The 22421-nt window shown below is 50.0% G+C and overlaps 1 protein-coding gene across 6 annotated transcripts; it reads left to right on the top strand.

Moving 5' to 3' along the window:
• The first annotated feature begins 14 nt into the window (after window positions 1-14).
• Window positions 15-21971, top strand: Kcnip2 (potassium voltage-gated channel interacting protein 2). Of its 6 annotated transcripts, none has more exons than XM_034512912.2 (10): window positions 15-367; window positions 17233-17328; window positions 18084-18185; window positions 18738-18862; window positions 19213-19282; window positions 19422-19492; window positions 19608-19715; window positions 19984-20088; window positions 20218-20280; window positions 20557-21971. In XM_034512912.2, the coding sequence occupies exons 1-10, from the start codon at window positions 295-297 to the stop codon at window positions 20602-20604; spliced, it is 861 nt and encodes a 286-aa protein (XP_034368803.1). In that variant the 5' UTR covers window positions 15-294; the 3' UTR covers window positions 20605-21971. The 6 variants fall into 6 exon arrangements, with proteins under 6 accessions (XP_034368803.1, XP_076779053.1, XP_076779064.1 ...); XM_076922938.1 differs by having other exon boundaries at window positions 16-367; window positions 18132-18185; XM_076922949.1 differs by lacking the exon at window positions 18084-18185 and having other exon boundaries at window positions 16-367.
• Window positions 21972-22421: the final 450 nt, after the last annotated feature.

Here is a 22421-nt window from a genome sequence, read left to right as displayed (position 1 = left end):
TGACAGCCGCGGGGAGGGGGCGGAGGAGAGGCGGCTGGGCTCAGGCTCGGCTCTCTGCTCCACTCTGCCTTCTGCTCCGCTCTCACTTGCTTCCCAAGGCTCCTGCTCCTACCCCAGGACTCTGAGGTGGGCCCTAAAACCCAGCGCTCCCCAGAGAAAAGCCTTGCCAGCCCCTACTCCCGGCCCCCAGCCCCAGCAGATCGCTGGGCCGCCAGGGGGCGCTGTGTGAGCGCCCTATCCCGGCCACCCGGCGCCCCCTCCCACGGCCCAGGCGGGAGCGGGGCGCCGGGGGCCATGCGGGGCCAAGGCCGAAAGGAGAGTTTGTCCGAATCCCGAGATCTGGACGGCTCCTATGACCAGCTTACGGGTGAGTCGGTGGCTCAGGGGTCCTGGGAGGGTGAGCGGAGTCCATCCCCCTAGACCCTTCTGTCCCTCTGATTCTGGCTTGGCCCTCATACACACTCTGCCCCGTTTCTATGTACCTTCCAGGCTGGTCTGGGGAGCAGTCTCTGGGAGTCAAAGCTTTGGGTTCCTAGGGGGCTGAGGAAGAACAGGTGGGGCAGGTGTAGAGAGGCAGCAGGTGTAGGCGTGTGTGACACAGGGCTAGGAGTGTGTCTGGAGTGGGAGGTGTTAACGTGCGTGAGCACCTGTCGTTCTTGTGTGTCTGTGTATGTATGTATGTATGTATGTGTGTGTGTACCTCCTACAGCTAGTTGCCATGTGTTTGAGCTTTGGTGATAGCCAGGGTGAGTGTGATTGTGTGAGGCAGTGCTGTTTATGGTCTTGCCAGATGTTTGAGTGTGGTTGCATAGGGCCCTGGCTGTACTAGTGAAGTTTGTTTTAACCGTATGTCTGTTACATGGTCAACTATGTGCTTTGAATGAGTCTGTATGAAACTGCGTGAGACTACCAGGGTGCATCAGGGTGTCACTTGGTGGTGGTCTATCCCTTTAGACTTCTGAGCTGAGCATTCATTAAAAGTATGTTTGTAGTTGTGGGGCTATGGGTTGTTTCAGCATTTGGTGCTGTCTACTCATGCATGATGGCTGCTGGGGGGGGGGCTGTGAGTGTTAATGGCATTTCTGTCCTCTTTGACTCTCCGTCTTCCTGGTGTTAGCAAGGGTCTTTAGTGTCCCCCATTTGCTCCCTCCATTTCCTGCAAATAGCTCAAGGACCCAAAGAGAGACTCAGCACCAAACAGCCTGGCTTGCAGAAACACCCTGGGGTTCTAGCACCTGGCCCCTGTAGAGAGCCTTCGGTCACTGCTGGGCTAGTTTCTACCCAGGAGGACAACTAATTACTCAGATCATTCTGGACATGCAAAGCTCCTTTAATCTCCAGCAACCTTATTAGAACTTCATCTAAACCTCTTGCTTTCCTTCGGAGCCAAAGATAGAAATTATGGGCCTACGAAGTGGAGTAAGGTCTCCCCTTGTGCCCACCCCCCCACCCGGCGTCACTTTGTGGCCCACCTTGGGAGAGTCAGTGAGACCAAGTGCATCTATCTGTGTAGAGTCCTGAGCTTGGTAGGTAGATTCTGCTTATGTAAACGACTTTGTCACCTTTGTATATTTCCAAATTTCCATATTTCTGTATTTGTGTGTCTCATTGTACAGTCTAAGAACTCCAACCAAGAGTAGAAGGGAGGCTGTCTGTCCTAAGACAGAAACAACACTGGGCAAGCGGGGAAGACCATATCCTTGCCCTTCTTAATGGAGTCAGGGTAAAACCTGAGAAGCAGTGAAGGGGACCAGGATCTTGTGCTTTGAGAATAAGTCTCGGCTATTGACTTTGGGAAGACCCTAGTTGCCATGTCAAGACCCCCAGAAGGAAGAATGTTTACCTGTGTGGGATCCAGTTCTACTCTGTGCCCTCTTAGGATCCAGGAGCCCCTTAACGTACTGTTAGCCAGTTTGCTTCCTGCCCCAATTTTCCCCTTTTAGTGAAATGTTCTTCTCCTTGCTGGTCTACTCGATTTATTTATTTTTAATTAATTTATTATAAGAGTGTTCTGCTACATAGTCCTGGCCTTGGACTCACTATGTAGCCTAGGCTGGACCCAAACCTTAAGCTCTCCAATCATCAGCATCCTTGCTGTGGGTAGTTCTGCACACAACCTGAGAAGTAGAAAAAGCACTATAGAGACCTCTCTTTTGTAATGAGAGGCTTATCTTGTGACTGGAGTCGGCTGATTGGAGCCCAAAGGAGAGTCGTTGTCCACGGTGCTGAAGCGTGCTCCAGCCCTCCCCTTCCCTGTGCAGGCGGAATTCCTCAGTTGAATTTGGGATAGGGAAAGAGTCTGTATTTCTATCATCTTAGCTCATTATACTGGCTGCAAAGTGGTCTTAAAGTTATAACTTCGAGCATCTCGGATACACCCCGACCGTCACAGTCTTACCCAAAGCTCAAAGCAGTTGGGAAAATCGGTTTCTTAGTAGGGGTAGGGTAGGATGTGCCCGCCTCCTCACCCTCGGTTCTTCGTATCTTACCTGCCGAGCGGGGCTGTTTGGCGGTGCTGCTCAGCAGCAACCCCATCTAAATAGAGGCTGAGGAAGAGCAGTACAAGCTGAGCTGAGAGTTGGGTCCTGACTGACCATACCCCCGGGCCTGAGTCTAGGATCTCTGCAGTCTTGGTCCTTTGGCAATTTAAAATATCGTTCCTGGGGGTGGAGCGCCCTCGTGTGGCCAAAGAGTCCTGCGTATGAAACTAATTCCTCGTGGGCACAGTTGCCAATGGGATCGAGTGGACAAGGTGTGGTGTTTGGTGATATTAGTCTCCTCTTAATACAGGCTCGCTCCCCTACCCTTCACACACATAGTAGAAGAAATGGGAGCATGCATCTTTTATGGCCTTTCCAGGATTTTGAAGTGTTTGTAGGTGCTGGAAGGATTTACATAGAGTTTTATTGATAGCAATAAGACCTAGAAAGGGGTTTGGACGAAGATCAATGGATTAGGGGGCTTCTACTTGTTGTACGTGGCTGGGAGCCAGCGTGTGATGGTCGAGGTTTTTTTGTTTTTTGGTTTTTTGTTTTGTTTTGTTTTTTAAGACAGAAGACTCGAAAGACGGGCATAGTTTTGAAAGAGATCTGGAGCCAGGAGGCAGCACTAGATTCCCTAAGCTAATGTCCTGTCCTTTCTCCTCCTTCCTGTTTTCTCTCCCATTGGTCCAGGAAGTGTGGAGAGTTGCCATGACAACTATGTCCTCTCACCCCTATAGCGCCCCTGTGTTAGTATGGGAGGTGGGGGTAGGGAAAACGGCCGGAAGAGGGGTTGAAGTGGGAGCAATAAAGGCTAAATAAGATCTGTAGTGGCCCACATCTGTAATCCCAGCACTTGGGAATATGAGACAGGAGGATTGCCACGAATTTGAGGCCAGCCTGAATCATGTCGTAAGTGCCAGACAAGACCCGATCTAAAATAAACAAATATATCATTCATCATTCATCAGTCATCCAGCTTTTCTTTCAAAATTCGTGTATACCTCTTTTCCTTACCAGAAATCCAGAAGACGTTTGGAGAGAGAGCTGTGAGGAGAGAACGCCCTGCCCCTCCGCCACACCCCCGGTCTCTAAGAGCTTTGCGGGTGGGTGCAGAGTGCTTAACATGACCTGGTCAAGGTGCTTCTGTGAGACTAGGAACCTGCTGCAGCTGAGAGGCTCAGGGTCTGAGACACTCCGCCTGTCAGTCTTGCCCTCTCGCACCACCCACTCTAATGGGGGTGGAACCGCCCTCAGTCAGGGACCTTGGGGGCGGAGCTTGGACACAGTGCTCTCAGCCAAGCCATGAACCGCTGCCCTCGCAGGTGCCGGAGCCCGTTGGGGCAGGCAGCTCGATCTCTCTACCAGTTGGTGACTGGGTCACTGTCGCCAGGTATGAGGAAGGGAAGGGAGGACCCCTCTAAAAATGAGTGGCTTGGGATTGGAGCCTTCTAGAAGTGGAGAGAAGGGCTTCTCTTCTCACAGAGATCGGAGGGAGCAGGGGCTCACACATAATCAGGGTAAGAGGGCAAGTTCCGCTCACAGAGTAGAGCAGGGGATAAGGATCACTCACAGAGCATCAGAATAAAGGAAGCTTCGGGCATCAGGGCTCACAACATTGGATAGGGCTGCTTACTGCCTCAAGAAAGGGGCAGGGCGCGGGGATAGAAGGAAGAAGCTTGCCTCTGAGCAGGAAAGGCACAGCCCTGTATTGCATTACTTGGGTTTGGGGGGATGTCTAACAATGACCTGACCAGACAGATGGAGTTGTATGTCTCCAAGACTGTGCATCCTGGATTGCACATCCCTAGGACTGCCCAGGTTATAACGCTTTGGAGTTTGGTTTGAGAACCCTGAGTCAGATTAACTAGCTTTCATGAAGTTGTACGTTGGCAGGAAGTTTGTGGATTTCTGCTGTGAATTGTGGGTTCCATATGATGCTGTTGAGGTTTGCACACACCTCCACTTAGGTTTCCTTAGGGCTGCCTGGGCCCACAGAACCTGGAATTCTCCCCTCATCTGGCTTCAAAGAAACTGAAACAATCTGGCCCCATGGCATTCCGGGATCTGTAGTTCTCTGCCTCATTACATAGGGTTCCACCTGAGCCCCTGGAGTATATTCAGGGCCTTTGGCTGCTTCATGCCATGTGCCTTCAGAAGAAGGAGTGTTGGGGCTGTGTGAGAGCCATACTTACAAGTCTCTTGGGGAGCATGTATCCTCTCAAGCCCCCTGCATGGGCTTGTCTCCAGTGACAGATGGCTGAAGCCAGGCGGGGCCAGCTCTCAATCACTGCGGACATGACTTCCAGGACCCAAAATAGCCCCAACGCCTAGGGAGGTCATTAATCACCTGATGCAGCTGGGGGCTGCAGTATCTTCTTGATTAGCTGGAGATGGAATGGTCTGGGGGCTGAGACACAGGCTTTGGTGTCTTTGCTGACAGAGTGACAGTGAAGAGCAGGTGGCTTAGAGTGTAGGCTCCTCCACAAGGCAGTATTTTTCCAGACTTGAACTGTGGATAGTAAATGACTGAATGCTAGCAGCATTTCTGTGGTGAGATTTGAGATGCCTGGGAAGGACCGGCCCAGTGCCCTAACAGTTGAGCCTTGAGTTCTCACTTTGCCTAAAGTGAGTCCATTAAGATTTCCCTCTGGAGCTGGCTATATGGCTCAGTCATAGAGTGTTCACCTCAATGTGCATGGCTCTCGGTTCAGTCCCCAGTACCAACCCAAACAAACATCGTTATAGACAGTCTGGCCACACATACACATGATCTTAGCACTCAAGAAACCAAGGCTAGAAAGGATTGCTAGGGGTTCAAAACTGTTTTAGGTCACATATTGAGTATCAAGCCAGCCAAGGCTACATAGAAAAACCATGACCTTGTGAAGGAGGCAAAGCCTGGCAGATCTCTGAGACAGTGAGTTCCAGGACAGCCATGGCTGTCAAACAGAGAATCTCTGTCTCAAAAAAAAAAAAACTAAGAAAAAACAATAAAGACCCTGTCTTCCCTGTCTTCAAAAGAAAAAAAGTCTGAGCATCATGGCTGAGGAGTGTCATGAGTCTGAGGCTAACCTGAAGTACTCAGGTAATTTGGGCTACAGATACACAGTGAGAGCCCATCCTTAAAAATAAAAAGTAAAATTCAGCCTGGGTGAACAGGAGCTCATTTTTAGCCTAGCACCCAGGAGGCAAAGGCAGGTGGACGCTCATGAATTCTGTTGGTTGGTTGGTTGGTTGGTTGGTTGGTTGGTTGGTTGGTTTGGGTTTGGGTTTGGGTTTGGGTTTGGGTTTTTAGAGACTGTTAGGGTTTCTCTGTGTAGTCCTGGCTGTCCTGGAACTCACTCTGTAGACCGTGCTGGCCTCGAACTCAGATTCTCCTGCCTCTGCCTCCCTGTGCATATGCCACCATCTCCTGGCTTGACCTCTGTAAGTTCAGCTCACAAGTCACGTGTTTGCCTCATAGGAGATACACCCAGAGTCTGATCCCCAGGCACTGCAAACTGGATGATTAAAGCCCTTGGAACAGCCAAGTCAAGTCTATAACAGTCTCTCATTGTACTCTTAAGACTTGAAAAGTTTTTGTAGGAGAAGAGAGACTCTGGAGAAGAGCTGTCTCTTACTTCCCAGGACAAGTGGTAGATTTAGAATCAGGAGTCACTGTGAGGCTGGATCAAGGTCTGAGAGCTCGGAGGAAAAAGGAAGGCACGTGGACAGGACATTCAAACGCGGGGTTGTGGGTCTGCACTTCTCTCCAGCAGCAGGACGCAGAAAGATGGTGCCTCTTTTAATCTAGGTAGTCTGCTTAGCATTCTTAGAATCCAGCCCTTTTAAATTTTGTCACCCTTAGTTCTCACAACATAAACTGTCTTCTCGACACTACCAAGACTGTCGGAGAGATGGCTGAGAGAGCTACCAGACGGCAGGCTGTGGCCAAAGTCATCCTTTTCTAGAATATTAACCATTTCTTGGGAAAAGTCACTTGATGAATATCAGTTCCTCTCAGGTTTATCATGGAGGTGCCATAAACTAATGCATACTGATAACTAGTGTGCTTACCAAATGCTGATCTTTTTGTTAAAGTGGACTGTCAATGTTTGAGCCAGCATTGTGTTAAGATGGATTCTCATTATATAGCCATGGCTGGGTGGCCTGGAATTAGCTGTGTAGTAAAGGCTGGCCTCAACTCCAAGCTCTGTATGCTTCAGCCTTGTGAGTGTTAGTGTTCCAGACATGTATGGTCAGCTTAAAGTTAGACACGGGTGCACATTGGTTCCAGACCTAGAAGGTGGAGGCAGAAGAACCTGGCTACCCTGAGCTACATAGCAAGATCCTGGACTCAGGATATGACTTTAAAAAATAAACACTCCGAAGGTTAGGGATGTAGCTCAATGGTAGAACTACTTTAAAAACAAAAAACAAACAAACAAACAAACAAAAGTGCGTCTGTATAACATGTTTGTGGAGATGCCCTCTGAGGCCAGAAGAGGGCACCAAGTCTCCTGGAGCTAGCTTTACAGGAGGCAGAGAGCTGTTGGGTGTGGGAGCTGAACCCACGTCCTCTGGAACACCAGCAGTATGTGCTGTTAGCTACTGAGTCCTCTCTAGCTGCTCAGTGGTAAAACTATTGTCTAGCAATTGCAAAGCCCTGGGTTTGCTCCTCAGTACATGATACCATCTTAGATTGGATTTTTCCTGACCTCCCAATTAGAAATCGTTTGCAATATAACTCTTTTAGTGACCTGACTAGAACAGTTTGTCATACAGTAGCCACACAACAGAACAATCTTAAATGAGCTTTTCTCGGTGGGGGCTGTCTCCTCACCTAATCACAGGCTGGCGTTTGGATCTCCTTCACCTTGTTCCATCTTGGGATCAATTTGTGTATGTTGCTTTCTTATGTTTTTCGTGGGTTTTCTTCTGTGTGGCCCAGGCTGGCCTGGAACATGAGAGATCCTCCTGACCCAGTCTCTCCAGCGCTGGCATGACAGGTGTGTGCCACCATGCCTGCTTGGTCCAGTGGAGTGTTTTGTTACTGTTGTGGTTGGTTGATTGGTTGGTTGGTTGGTTTTTAGCCTCTTTACCATCCCAGCACTTAGAATCTAGTTGAGGGTGCATTGAGATCTAGTCCAGTCTCCAAGTTAGCTCTTCTCAGTCAAGTGCCTTGAGAAAGTCACCCTGAGCCTTCTTTACCTCGTCAGTCCAAGGTGCTCAGTGCTAGTTGCTGAAGATTTGAAGGGGTCGCCACGAGAAGCCATCAGGATAGAAATGTTGCTCAGTTTGGTGGAACACACCTGTAATCCCAGCACTTCTGAGGCAGAGGCGGGAAGATCTGGGATTCAAGGCCTTTCCCAGCTAATTGCATTTGGGGTGGGGCTAGGCTGTGTTAAGGCCCTGGTGAGGGGTTAGAGAAATGGCTCAGCAGTTAAGAGCAGTTACTGTGTGTGTGTGTTTTTTTCCCCAGGGGGAGGGTGGGGTTGCCTCAAACTTAGAAATCCACCTGCCTCTGCTTCCCAAGTGCTGGGATCAAAGGCGTGCGCCACCACTGCCCGGCGCAGTTACTGTTCTTGCAAAGGACCTGGATTTGGCTTCCAGCATCAAGGTGGCTCACAATCATTTGCAACTCCAGTTCCACTTCTGACCCCTAATTCAGACCTCCACAGGCACCGAGTATGCATGTGGTACACAAATATACATTCAGGCAAAATACATATACATGTAAAATAAATCTAAACCGGGGGGCCCTGTCTGGGGGGAAAAAACAGTAAAAAATAATAATAATCACAGTAACAAATCTGAACGTTCCATTTGTGAACTTCTGCGTGCTGCGGAACCCCGTGGCAGTGCTCTGTCTGTCAGTCACAGTGGCAATGCTTACTCGGCACTCACGAAATTGTCCAGTGTTCATGCTCTGGTCCATTCACTGCCACCAAAAGCTTTGTAAGGTGAGAAGCTGAAACACACACATGCTAAGACTCAGCTAGGCACCAGGTGATGGTGCTCACACGCCTTCCGTCCCAGCTCTCAGCAGGCAGGAGGAACTGTGAGTTTCGGGCTAGCCTAGTCTACAGAGTGAATTCTAGAGAATTCACTCCTCAAAAAAAACTGTCTCAAAAAAACCAAAAAGATAAAAAAATAAAAACCACTCATCAGTGGTTCAGCCAGAAAAGGCAGTTGCCACTAAACCTCATGACTTGCATTCCAGCTCTGGGTGGGACCTGAGAGGTAAGAGAGAGTCTTACAAGTTGTCTTTTGACCTCCACACATATCATATGCTGTGACAGTTCCCTGAACTCTTCCCCCAAATAATACTTTTTGTTTTGTTTTTTTTATTTGGTTTGGTTTTTGTTCTCAAGATGTGGCTTCTCTGTGTAGCCTTGGCTGTCCTAGAACTCACTCTAGACCAGGCTGGCCTTGAACTCAGAGACCTGCCTGCCTCTGCCACCCAAATGCTAGGACTAAAGGAGTGAGCCACTATACCCAACTCTTTTCTTCTGTTTCTGCTTATTAACATTATTGAGTTATGTGTTACATTTTGCAGATTCAACAGGATTTTAAAGACAAAACAAACAAACAAAAAGCCAAGCAAAAGCCAGGCAGTGGTGGTGCACAACTTTAATCCCAGCACTTGGGAGGCAGAGGCAGGTGAATTTCTGAGTTCGAGGCCAGCCTGGTCTACACAGTGAGTTCCAGGACAGCCAGGGCTATACAGAGAAAACCTGTCTTGAAAAAAAACAAAACAAAAAACTATGATCTCAAGTAGCCCAGATTGGCCTTAAACGACCTGTGTAGCCAAGGCTGTCCTTGAATGCCTAGTCCTCCTGCAGCCACTTGCGGTTATTACAGGAATGTGCTGCTTCAGCCCACCCAGCTCAAGGGACTGGGTAGTTGGCTGAGGGCTGAGGGCTGGGAGAGCAAAGAGAGCTCAGCTGCCTGGAAAGGTGGGTGATACCTCTGGATTCTAGGGTAGTGAAAAGGGAAGGCTTCATAGGCATAGAGGGTGATGAGTCTATGGTCATCAGGTCGGGGCACCTGTGTGACAGTGGCTGAAGGGAGGGCTCTCTTGATGGTAAAAGGGCATTACATGCCATGGGTGGAGTGTGCTCCTGGGATATGTACTGTTTTCATCTGTGAAGCAGTAACTTCTAAGGTGTGAGAAACTGCAGCCAACTTGTGAACTGACTCCCTTCTAGACCTCCCCAACCTGGTAAACGGAACGCGGGGCTGAGATAGGGTATGAGGTAGACACTGACCCCTAGTGGTAGCTTTGTAGAAGTGCAGTTGGACCTTCAAAGGGATTGGTTCCCGCCCGAGACCCAATAATCCTGGAGCTTCAGAGTGGGAACCTCGAAAGGGCCACCCCCACAAAAGTGGAACATTTCAAGAAGGAGGCCACAGAGGATAGGCCTAGAATCAGACTATGTTGAAATGGAGGCACTGACATTGGCCATAAGCTAACTCTGGGTCTGGCTTAGGGGAATGCCTTCAAAGATTTATAGGGAAAGCTCCCCTTGACAGCATCGGTAGGCTCCAGTGCATCATCTAGTAGGAGTGTTCAGTTGCAATGCCATGGTAACGGTGTTAACTCAGAAAGCCCTTGTCTTGTGGTTTACAGGCGCTGAAGGCCTCTCCACCCCCACTCACTGCCCCACACCAGGAAGGGAGAGACTTCAGAAATGCTTCAAGGCGGTAGAAAATGACGTCACGGGGTTCATAATCCTGGGCTCCTCCCCAAGGAGGGGTCAGGCTCTGGCATATCAGGATGAGTCTGTAGCCTCAAGAAGAGGAAAACACAGCTCCCCCACCTTCCCTCAGGAGCTTTAGCTGTCTGAGTGGCAGAGGCAACCTCAGTAAATTCCCTTCCTGGAGGGTCATAAAAGGGCCACTGGCCTTTTTCCTGCTTCTGTGGTGAGACCTAATCTTCCCTTCCTCCGGACCTCAGTTTCACTGCCTGTGGCCTGTGGGAAGAGAGTGCTTCCCGCCTCACGGTCTCCATGACAACCGCAATCGATGTTGATAGTGTCCTTCTGACTGGAGAGGTCACTCGTCTTCTCTTCACCTATGTTCTCACACAATTCTCTATCAATCTATTCATGTAACCATAGACATTGTCTCACTGTACAGCACATGCATGCCTACCCGACCTCGGATCCCAGACCTGAAACTTCCTAAAACACACACCTCATCCCACACACTCAGAAATCTCCACACAGATTGACACACAGACACTCAAGCCAGTCATACTCCCAAACGCACCTCTGTGACACGCACACAATCACACACAAACACAGACACACATAAAAGGGGACGTACACACAGTAAAACACCCAGTACTCATGATGTGTTCTTACCCTCAATTACTTACCCGGCTGCAGTTCAGTTTTCCACACATATCCTGCATAGTACCTTCTAGAGCTCAGCTGTTCTCACTGACCCCTCCTGCATCACAAAGTGCCTTGGGGAAGCTCTCCACAGCTGGAGCAAGTCACTCTTCTAAGCCCGTCTCCCTCACACCAAAAGATCCTGTGGAGGAAGTGCTGGCCAAAGGCTGAGGTAGTCTGAAGAGGAGGAAAAAGGCGGAGGCTGTGGCTGGGAGGTGTGTGGGGCAGAGGCGGGGAGAGAGGGGAAGGGAGGAGACCCAGGGCCGGAGACAGGGAGGGAGACTGCAGGGCAGCCTTACTCAGCCATACTCAACAGGGGAGTCTGAGGGGGAAGTGGTGTGGAACACTGTGTCCTGTCTGAGCATCAGTAGGTGGGGCCATGCCCCAGGACTGCCATGACCCTGGAAGGGCTGGAAATGGTGGCTGTACTCGTGGTCCTGGTTCTTTTTGTCAAGGTTCTGGAACAGTTTGGCCTCTTTGAGCCTGTCTCCTTGGAAGGTAACCCAGGTAGCTGGGCATATCTGAGTTACTGTTTGGGGACTGGGTTGTGCTATCTTCATGCCCGGGTGCAGGGCGAACAGGTGAGTGAGAGGCGCCAAGGAAAAGGGACAAGTGGGAATGCTGGGAACAGGATTCATGGGAGATGACAAAGGGAAGAGAGGTTGGCATCTGGGAGACAGGGAGGGGGATGGAGAGAGTGAGAAGAACCTGGGCACACTAAGAGCCTTCTGGCACACTGTGTAGTGTAAAGAAGGAAACCAGAAAGCACACCGGGATAAGTCTCTTTTGGAATCAGGGTCCCACAGTGACTCTCAGGATGTATGACGGTTTTCAGGATGGGGTTGGGGGTAAATTTACTGTGTGAAACATGGGGTGTCCCTCTGTGTTCGTGTGTAAGCTTGTGTATGTGACAGAGACATGCATGTCGAAGTGACAAGAACGTGACTTTGTGAGATACTGGATGCTTCTGTTCCCAGGCTGGGCAGGACGCATGGCTCAGCCTCTTTGGGTCATAGGTTGAATGTGTATCTGTTCCCAGTGTTGTCAGAGGATATATAGCTCCACACTGAGGCAGAAGGTGGGAGAGGATTCGGGGGCACAAGAGCAGGAACATTGTGACCAAGACATCTGTGGCTCCAGGCTTGGGATCAAGAGTGGATCAGGTCTTAGCCTGGATATCTAAAGCCCTTCATCTCCCAAACTCCTTGAAGTAAGTGAAGGATGGTCTCTAAGGCTTCCATCCTCCTGTCCCATGTCAGGTAGGAGGGTAGCATTGCCAGTACACAGGGACCACCCACACTCCACCTGCCCAGAGTTTTGGCCTCCCCTTCTTCTTCACAGCAAGAATCTTGTAACTGTTGCACACTGTCACCCTGTGATATTAGAGACAGGGCAAGAACCATGACAGGCAAGGGAAGGGGGTGAGGAGGCTGGCAGAACTGGAAAGATGTTCAGGAAGGCAGAGACAAGAGGAAGGTCTAGGAATTGCCTGTTCTGGGGCTCAATAAGAGCACCCTCCATCCTCTCCCTGCAGTTACTGAGGTAGGAAACAAGGAGTCAGACCCAGACCAACTGAGGAGCTGGCCCGAGCTTCTCACTACAGATGAAGTCATTTGCCTCTAATTCACCATCCCCTTTAGACTGTGGTGGTGAGCAAGGGGGTGTCTGGAAAACCCCATGATCACAGAATATGCAAGAGAGGAGACAGGCTTAGGAACATGCAAGCAGGTGACGGGGGTGGGAGGGGGGCGGGGAGCAAGGAAGGTGGGAGCCGAGGAGAGCCACCCACCGCCTGGGCGGCTGACACCACCACCAGAGGCCCTGGTATATATAATCCGGCTTCAGGAAACCAGAGTGCAGGCTAATGGATGCCTGGGCCCAGGGCCAGGCCACCATTGATCCCTGCTTGGCCCATTGCCTCCCCCTACCTTTCAGTGACTCCTCGGGTGAGATGGGATGGGTTGGAGGGGAGAAGGCTGTGACCTTACACAGTCACCCCCTTGGAACAAGGGCTGATCCTATGGGTAGAGCCTGGCATAGAGAGCTCTGACAGAAGAGGAATGTAACTGGAGAACGTTGGTCCCCATTAGGAATGACATCAACCTTAGTCCGGGTACCGACTCCAGCGGATCTGTAGAAGTAGGGAGTGCAGCTGAGAGACACATGTAATTGTGTTAGGGTCTCCCAGGGTTCAACTACAGTGACAGACACATGTAGAAATGAGGAAGACATATTCATTGGGCTAGCCTTGAACCCCTGATCCTCCTGCCTCCAATTCCCAAGTGCTAGAATTATAGGCATGAATGATCACATCCAGTTGTCTAAGATCTGTCACTGTGTAAAAGTTTGCTATGTCACCTTCAAAGAGCTGGTCATACAGTGAAGGACTCAGGACAAGGAACCTTGTTCCTCTGAAGGAAGGTTGAGGGTGCTGTGGAGAGGAGGATTTCAAGCGGGACAGGAGCATGCACCAGGACAAATTAGGTCTTTATGGATGAAGGACAGTCATAGGTGTGTGGGTGCCATGTATGTGGTGACTGTATTTATTACTTCTCTCATTGCTGAGGCAAAATACATGACAAAAGGAACTTAAGAGAAGAAGGGTTTCTGTTAGCTCATAATTTCAATGTGTAGTCCACCATAGTGGAATGGTAGGGTGGATGTATAGTCGTCCACCATAGAGGGGAAGGCAGGGTGGATGTACAGTCCACCGTAACGAGGAAGGCAGGGTGGATGTACAGTCCATCATAGCGGGGAAAGCAGGGTGGTAAGCTGTCTTTAGCTGTGGCTGCAGGACCCTGAAGCAGCTGGTTGCATTGTGTCCCCAGTCAGAAGACAGAGAACTAAATGCTGACGCCCAGCTCAGTCTCTCCTATTTAACTTTTCATTCAGTGTATGCCCCTAGCCTGGTAATACTGCTGCCCGCATTCATGGTGGGGATTCCCTCCTCAGTTAAAGCAGTTTAGAAACATCCTCAGAGACAGTTACTGTTCCTGGGCTGTGAGGAGACACCGTATGAAGAGAAAACATTTCACTGGGGACTTGCTTGCCATTTTAGAGGGTTAGTCCATGGTCATCTTGGTGGGAAGCAGACAGGCACGGCACTGGAGCAGCAGCGGAGAGCTTTACATCCTGATCTGCAGGCAGCACACACACACACACACACACACACACACACACACACACACACACACTGGACACTGGGACACTGGGGAGGGGGGAAATGAATGAATGAATATGAGCTTCTGAAACCTCCAAGTCACCCCCTGTGACACACCTCCTCCAAAACAGCCACACTTCATAATCCTTCTCAAACAGTTCCAATAACTGGGGGCCAAGTATTCAAACATAGTAGCCTCTGGGGACCATTCTCATTCAAACTACCACAGACACACATGGAGGTGTGTCCCCTTAGGTGATTCTAAACCCAGCCATCACAAATATATTCTTTGTCAACTTTTCCATCCCTGGTCTTCAAAGGCTCTTGGTTACCTCATGATGTGAAGGTCAGAGGTCACCCTTCAGGAGTCCATTCTCACTTTCTATTGAATGAGGGGTTTCTCTGGTTTCTGCTGCTGCTGTGTTATGTACTCCAGGCGAGCAAGCCTGTGAGCTTCTCAGTGATTGTCTCTGGCTCCCATCTCCCCAATGAAGAATACTGAGGCTCCATTTGCATGTATATATCGAATTAGCCATCCGTAGTTTATGTCTCAGCAGATATGGGTTACTGATGAAAACGTTATTGTGTCTGATGTGTAATGTATAGCTAGAAACAGGCCTGTGGTGATTTGTACTATCAAGCAGACTCCTAGTAGGGAGCCGAAGTTTCGTCATGATGAGACGTTAGATGGGGCAGGGAGGTCAATAAATGAGTGATTAATAATTTTGAATAAAGGGTGGGTTTTTCGGGTGTTTGTCATTGGGTTTCTATGGTTGAATTACAACGATAGGAGCGCCTGGATTACAAATGTGTGCTACCACATCCCACTTTTTACCTGGGTGCTGGAGACTGAACTCAGGTCAACAGGTTTGCCTGACTAATGGTTTTTTTTTTGTTGTTTGTTTGTTTGTTTGTTTGTTTTTTCACCTAGTGAGCTTTTTTCCTTGGCACAAGATTTCCCAGAATCTTAACAGTTCTAAATTTGTTCAAGATCCCAAAGTCTCTTTTGAGACTCAGGGCGATCTCTTAACTGCGAGCCCTAAAATAGTAAAAAGACGTGTTGATGTCCCAGTATGCAACAGTACAGAGCAACTATTCTCATTTTAACAGAGGGAGGGGAGCCTGGCAGTGGTGGCGCACACCTTTAATCCCAGCACTTGGGAGGCAGAGGCAGGCAGATTTCTGAGTTTGAGGCCAGCCTGGTCTACAGAGTGAGTTCCGGGACAGCCTGGGCTATAAAGACAAACCCTGTCTCAAAAAAGCAAAAAAACAAAACAAAAAAAAAAAAAAAAAAAAAAAAAAAAAAAAAAAAAAAAGCCACCAGAGGGATGGGGGACAGACTTGACCAATGAAGAATTAAACCCAGCAAGGCAAACAGTAACTTCTGCAAAATACAAAATGCATTTGTTATTGGGGGTCTTGGTGGCATCACCTGGGCAAGTCTTGGGTAGTTCCTTTCCACCTTACTTGTAGTCTCTCGTGAACCTTCTCTGCTTAATGCCTGCAGCTTTCCTTGATGGTTCCCATAGCTCTGGCACCTTCAGCACGCTGAGGGTTCCAATGCAGCTGAGGTTTCAGCTGCAGAGGTTCATGTCATATCTTCTCAAGGGCAAGTACTCTTCCACTGAGCAATGTCCTGAGCCCTACCATCTGCATTTCTGTTGGCATGCTTATCTGCAATGGCCCAGTAAGCCCTACTTAGAGTGTCTTAGGCCTTCTCTATCCCATGGCTTCAGTCTGTCTGTCTCTCTCTCTGTCTCTCTCTCTCTTTTTTTTTTTTTTTGGTTTTTCGAGACAGGGTTTCTCTGTGTAGTCCTGGCTGTCCTGGAACTCACTCTGTAGACCAGGCTGGCCTCGAACTCAGAAATCTGCCTGCCTCTGCCTTCCAAGTGCTGGGATTAAAGGTGTGCACCACCACTGCCCGGCCAGTCTGTCTCTCTCATAAATCTGTTCTAAAGGCCTACAAACCACCCAGGTTTGTGGTAACAACCCCACTCCTGGAACCAGTTACTGTATCAGTTACTTCTTACTGTGATGAAATGACCACTGGCAGACAGTTGTAGGTGTTGTCCATCATGTCAGGGAGGTGCGTAGTGAGGGTTACAGTAAGCTGTCACATTCAGGAAACACACATTATTACCGGTCTCAGCCCACCTTCTCTTTTGTCCCCTTTTTATTCATATGAATGGACCCCAGCCCATGGGATGCTGCCTCTCACATTCAGGGTAGGTCTCTCCTCTTCAACCAGATGTCCAGATGTGTGTCTCCTAGGAGATTCTTTTGTTGTTGTTTGCTTTTTCAAGACAGGGTTTCTTTTTGTAGCCCTGGCTATTCTGAAACTCACTCTGCAGACCAGGCTGGCCTTGAATTCAAAGAGATCCACCTGCCTCTGTCTCTTGTGTGCTGGGATTAAAGGTGTGCACCACCACTGCCAGGCTTTCTGGATGGTTCTAAATCCAGTCAAGTTAACAATAGATACTAACCTTCACAGAGATCTAGGTCAGAATGTCGTGACTATGTCATAATAACTTTGGTCATCATGCCTTGAGATCCTTCATACATAACATTATGATGCCTGAGGGTCCTTGTATATTTTATGTGGTTTGATCATGCTGTGCATGAGATGGTCTATATGGCTCTCCATAGGTGTGATCATGTTTTACTTTGATCATATTTGTGTATATTAGAGTATTGGGTAAAACTTTGTGTTTGGAACATGCTTAGGCCATCAAGTGTTCTGTCTTCTCTTGTCACTTGCCATTCTAAATTATTGTTATACAACATGCTTATGTGTGCATGTGTGTGTGTGTGTGTGTGTGTGTGTGTGTGAGAGAGAGAGAGAGAGAGAGAGAGAGAGAGAGAGAGAGAGAGAGAGAGGAAAGAAAGAAAAAGAGAGATAGATTCCTATTCAGACAGTCTCTTAGATATTACCCCAGTTAGCAGTTAGAGCACTCTAAGGCTGCTTCACCCTTGCCTGCTTTTCTCCTTAGACAGTGAGACCAAGCCTGGCCCCAGCTGACTTTCCATGCCTATAAGACCCAGTAGGCAACCTGGCCCCAGCTATCCTGCCCGTCTATACAGCCCCCCATTCATTTCCTACCCCTACCCCAGCCAGTGTTCATTTGTGATTGGTGGGGGAGCAAACAGGCAAACAGAGAACCGAGGGGCTGTGGGAGTTAATGTGCCTTCCTGGGGTCTTCTCTCTTCCCAGGCCACCCTCCAGGGCCCAGTAAAAAAGCCCTGAAGCAGCGTTTCCTCAAGCTGCTGCCGTGCTGCGGGCCCCAAGCCCTGCCCTCAGTCAGTGAAAGCAAGTGTCTCTCCTATGTTTCTAGGGGTGGGATGTGCGTGCGTGCGTGCCTGCGTGCGTGCATGTGTGAGTGACGTGTGATGGGAATTGGGAACTGGCTGGGTCTGAATGTGAAGGGTGTAGCTACCAACTGGAATGTATAGGCAGATCACGAGTGCTTGCGAGCATCCCTAGCCTGCAAAATGGTAAAGCAGGGCTAGTGTGTTAGGCCTAAAGCCTGAGCCTGCACAAGCATGGCCATGGCTGGGGGGGTGGGGGGTGGGGGTGCGGCTAGCTAGTGAGGTTGGTCTGCAATTCTGTGGCCTCCCTACTGTTTTAGACCTTGGAATGTTTGTCACCCGCGCCTTACAGGTGACAGGTGTAGAGGATGGAGCCCAGCTTCCCAGATGTCAAGATACCAGGCTTTTTCTGTCCTAGCCTGATCTTCAACTGAGTGGTCCCCAATTGAGTAGTGACCTTTTGCCTATAGGTTCCATTTCTTCCGCTGAGCCTTGCCCACCTTATAAAAGCATACTGAATTTTGTAAGCCAGAAAGGCCCAGTAGTTATTTGAGCACTTAAAGTTGCATCACTCGGATGGTGCCACCATGGGGAGTTAATTTGGGAAAAGAAGGGGACTGTTTATGGGGAGTCCATTTCGTCATGAATGTCTGCGTGCACTGTGATGTGCCTTTGTTGTGGGTCTGGGGTTCGTGTGTTGAAACATTCAAGTCTGTGAGATTTCCTGTGAGTGTGGGGTCAGGGGAGTGTCTACAGTTGGCTTGGTCTTCTGCCGCCGCCTCGGTGACAATTCGCTCCCTTCAGCATTAGCTGCCCCAGCCTCCCTCCGCCCCCACAGACCCCGCCCGCTGGACCCAGGTGACTTACTCTCCTGGTTGGGGCGGGATGGGGGTACTTGCCTGGGGGGATGGACGATGGGAGCTGGGGTGGGACTGAGGGTGGAGTTTGGGTCTGAATGATGGTTGGCTGGAGCTGGGCGGGGCATGGCTCGGGCATGGCTGCGATGGGCGGGGCTGATTGGGATCGGGTTGGGTTATGGGCCCTCCAGAGCTAGGATTGGGCAGCTCTAAGTTAGTTCAAGAAAGGCTCCACCTTCTGGCGTGTGGGAGGAGGGAGTGGGGGGGGGGGAGGGTCCATTCTATCACCTTAATGAGAAGATGCAACAAGAGGCTGTCTCCCACCAAGGGCCAGGGCCCAGTGCTGAGTCTGGAGCTAAGCATAGCCTTAGTCACAACGGACCTAGAAGCTCACTAGTGTCTTTTATTCCGTTGACGTTCTCGCTCTGAATCTGGCAAACTGTTCTCTCGGGTGTGGAAGACGGGGCAGGGAGAAGGGAGTACTTTGAAGATTATCCAAGTGATGTCAGGGACCTGACCTGAAGCAAAACTATCCCCCTACCACTCCCCGCAGACAGCGTGGAGGATGAGTTTGAACTGTCCACGGTGTGTCACCGGCCTGAGGGTCTGGAACAGCTCCAGGAACAAACCAAGTTCACACGCAGAGAGTTGCAGGTCCTGTACCGAGGCTTCAAGAACGTGAGTGGAGGGTGTAGCCAGCTGGGCAAGGGCTGGATTGGAGAGGCCTAGCTGACCTGCAGGTACTGGGAAATACTGCCTGGCTGCTTTGAAGAGGGAGATGGGCCCATAGACCCAACTTCTAGCCTGAGATTGGGGCACTGGGGTTGGCAAACTGGACTTGTGGTGGTTTAGTTCATGTTTACTTGTACATGGGGAAGAAGTCTGTTGCCAGTCCTTACTAGAACTCTGTGGCAAGTTCCACAGAGGCAGGATGATTTTTTTTCCTCCTTCTGGGAGTCTCTCAAAGGGTGGTGAGTGGAAAGGGAAAGGGGTTTGCGTGTCTGCTCAGGCTGGTTGTCCCCGCCCAGGAATGCCCCAGCGGGACTGTCAATGAGGAGAACTTCAAGCAGATTTATTCTCAGTTCTTTCCCCAAGGAGGTGAGGAGTCAGACACCCAAGGGGGCGATAGCTGCCCATCCCTAGGCTGAGGTGGGAAGAGGGTTCTGGGAGTGCTGAGGAGAAGGGAGTACACCTGGCCTGCCTGGAGGCCATGTTCATGTCCCACACTCCTCCACAGACTCCAGCAATTATGCTGCTTTTCTCTTCAATGCCTTTGACACCAACCATGATGGCTCTGTCAGTTTTGAGGTGAGCTAGGAGAGATGAGTTACACAAGCCTGTTTCTCCGGGCTTATGTGGGGGCCAAAATTTCCATGCCAAACCCAAGGGATGTTTGGCAAAGTTCCCTCCACCCCCTTTCCAGGACTTTGTGGCTGGTTTGTCGGTGATTCTTCGGGGTACCATAGATGATAGGCTGAACTGGGCCTTCAACTTATACGACCTCAACAAGGATGGCTGTATCACAAAGGAGGTGCAGGGCCACCGGGGGGGCAAGAGGGGTGCTGGGTGGGGTGCTGGGTGGGGTGCTGGGTGGGGTGCTGGGCGGGGTGCTGGGTGGGGTGCTGGGCACTAATATGCAAAGGGATCTGATACAGAACAACAGATCATAGATACAGTATCATAGGTGTCAGCAGTAGGTGACATCATAGGTGTCAGCAGTAGGGGTGAGTGAGGTTTGTCCTTGGCCCTAGGCCTCTAAATTTGGAGGCTCTTAGGAGAAATCTCATTTGGCTTAACAGGAAATGCTTGACATTATGAAGTCCATCTATGACATGATGGGCAAGTACACATACCCTGCCCTCCGGGAGGAGGCCCCAAGAGAACATGTGGAGAGCTTCTTCCAGGTGCCCGGGGCTGGGTAGGCTGGTGGCCCTGGGGTGGAGGGAAGGACGCCGGGCCCAAGAAGCCACTTACCTAAGTATCTCTCTCTCCCACTGCTCTCCTCATTCCCCTGCCTGACCACCTTCTTACAGAAGATGGACAGAAACAAGGACGGCGTGGTGACCATCGAGGAATTCATTGAGTCTTGTCAACAGGTATGGCTCCACTCTCTACACGTCCCTGTTCTGAACTCTAGACTTAAATCTGTGAAACAGGAAGAGGCTCCCCTCAGTTTTACTTCACACCCTACCTCCCAACCCTGTTCTCTCATGACCAGGGCAGATTTACCCCTTCTCCACCTCAGATCTCCCCTAGGTAACCTTCTTCTTCCTGAATGTCCCCATCTTTGATTAAATGTCTTTTTCTGTGTCTCTGACAAGCTTTTTTTTTTTTCTCTCTCTCCACCTGCCTCCCTCATGCCATGACCACAGGACGAGAACATCATGAGGTCCATGCAACTCTTTGATAATGTCATCTAGCTCCCCAGGGAGAGGGGTTAGTGTGTCCTGGGGTGACCACGCTGTAGCCCTAGTCCAGGTGAACCTAACCCTCCTCTCCCCAGGTCTGTCCTCATCCTACCTGTACCCTGGGGGCTGTGGGGATTCAATATCCTGGAGCTTCAGCAGTCCAGATCCCTGAGCTAAGTGGCGAGAGTAGGCAAGCTAAGTCTGGGAGGGGGAAATTCCCAACCCCTGACGGCTCTCACCCCCTTCTCGACTGATACCCAGTGCTAAGGATACCCCTGGTGTAATGACTGAGTGGCTCTCCGCCTCCCAACCCCACTCTAGAAATCACATTAGACAGAATGTCTCCTGCTATGGTGCTTTCCCCATCCCTAATCTCATAGATTTTCCTCTGAGACTCCCTTCTCAGAGAACATGCTTTGTCCATGTCCCTGGCTGGCTTTTCAGCCTAGCCTTTGAGAACCCTGTAGGAGGGGGGACAAGAAAGCAGAAAAATCTTGGCCCTGAGCCCAGTGATTAGGTCCTAGGAATTGGCTGGAGTAGAAACCAGAAAGGCTGGGCAGAGTATGAAAGGCCAGGTGGGCTGTCACTGCCAGGTTCCACGGGCCTGCTGTCCTGGGTCAGCAGAGTATGAGTTTCCAGACTTTCCCAGAAGGCCTTATGTCCTTAGCAATGTCCCAGAAATTCACCACACACTTCTCAGTGTCTTAGGAGAGCCTGGGATCCAGATGTCTGGTTCATCCCTGAATCCTCTCCCTCCTCCTTGCTTGTATGGTGGGAGTGGTGGCCAGGGGATGAAGTGGGAGCGAGCAGTGTCCTGGATGATGCTTGTCAAGGTCCTACCCCACCCCCCACCCCGGCTGTCAGCTGCTCTGATGACAGCTCTTTGATTCTCCATGACCCCTATCTAGATATAGAGGCATGGAAGTGAGTCAGGGATTTCCTGAACTTGAGTCTTTTCACTCCTCCTAGTGGCTGCCTTAGGGGAATGGGAAGAAAAAGATGGGCACACCATCTGAACCCAGTGTGAGGGCATTCATTAGAATCTTTGCCCGGCTTCCCACAATGCCCTAGGATTCCCTAGGGTCCCCTCTCCCTCTATTTCGTCTAGTCTACCCAGAGAGGCTCCTGAGCTCACCTAGAGGGCAGGGACGATAGGATTCAATTCCAACCTATTGTCAGCACCCTGCCATGCTGCTGCTCCTTATTAATAAGCCTGCTTGTCCCATTCAGTGCTCTCCCCAGTCAGCCAGGGTCTGAGGGGAAGGGCCCCACACCCGCCTCCCATCAGACATTGTTGACTGCTTTGCATTTTGGGCTCTTCTACCTATTTTGTAAAATAAGAAAGACACCAGATACAATAAAATACATGGCTATGCACAGCCCGCTGTCTCTGCCTCTTTATCCCCTACAATTGCCACAGTGACAGGCCTGCAGCCCCTTAAAGTCTCAAGGAAGTGCTTGTCTTTTCAAGTGAAGCAACGACTTGGCACATAACCAAGACTCAGGTTGGAATCCGTCTGACTTCAGCCCCTACACAGATCTCTGTGACTTGAGAGGACACAGGAGAAGATAGGACGCTGTCTAATGACACTATGTGCCAACCATGCTGTCTTTTCTCCCCTTTACCATAAATGTATTTTATTCCACTTCTGGAAAATGAAAAATTTGCCATTTCAACATGAATGTGAATTCTGAAAACTGAAGCAAATACACACATATGAATATATATGCATATAAAGATGTGTAATGCATATATACATTTACATATTTTTCAGATTTTAGCTTCATTGATGTCTGAACCTTTGTTGTGTTCTCTCTCTCTCTCTCTC

Source organism: Arvicanthis niloticus, chromosome 1 (genome assembly GCF_011762505.2).
Source record: "Arvicanthis niloticus isolate mArvNil1 chromosome 1, mArvNil1.pat.X, whole genome shotgun sequence".
Classification (NCBI taxonomy): Eukaryota; Metazoa; Chordata; class Mammalia; order Rodentia; family Muridae; genus Arvicanthis; species Arvicanthis niloticus.
Note: the sequence above shows the minus strand (reverse complement) of the source record. Positions and strands in the feature narration are given on the sequence as shown.

Coding starts and splice junctions, on each gene's coding strand:
- Kcnip2 (XM_034512912.2), top strand. CDS start 295: ATGCGGGGCCAAGGCCGAAAGGAGAGTTTGTCCGAATCCCGAGATCTG. Junction 18,186..18,737: donor ACCCCGCCCGCTGGACCCAG/GTGACTTACTCT, acceptor CACTCCCCGCAG/ACAGCGTGGAGGATGAGTTT. Junction 19,716..19,983: donor ATGGCTGTATCACAAAGGAG/GTGCAGGGCCAC, acceptor TTGGCTTAACAG/GAAATGCTTGACATTATGAA.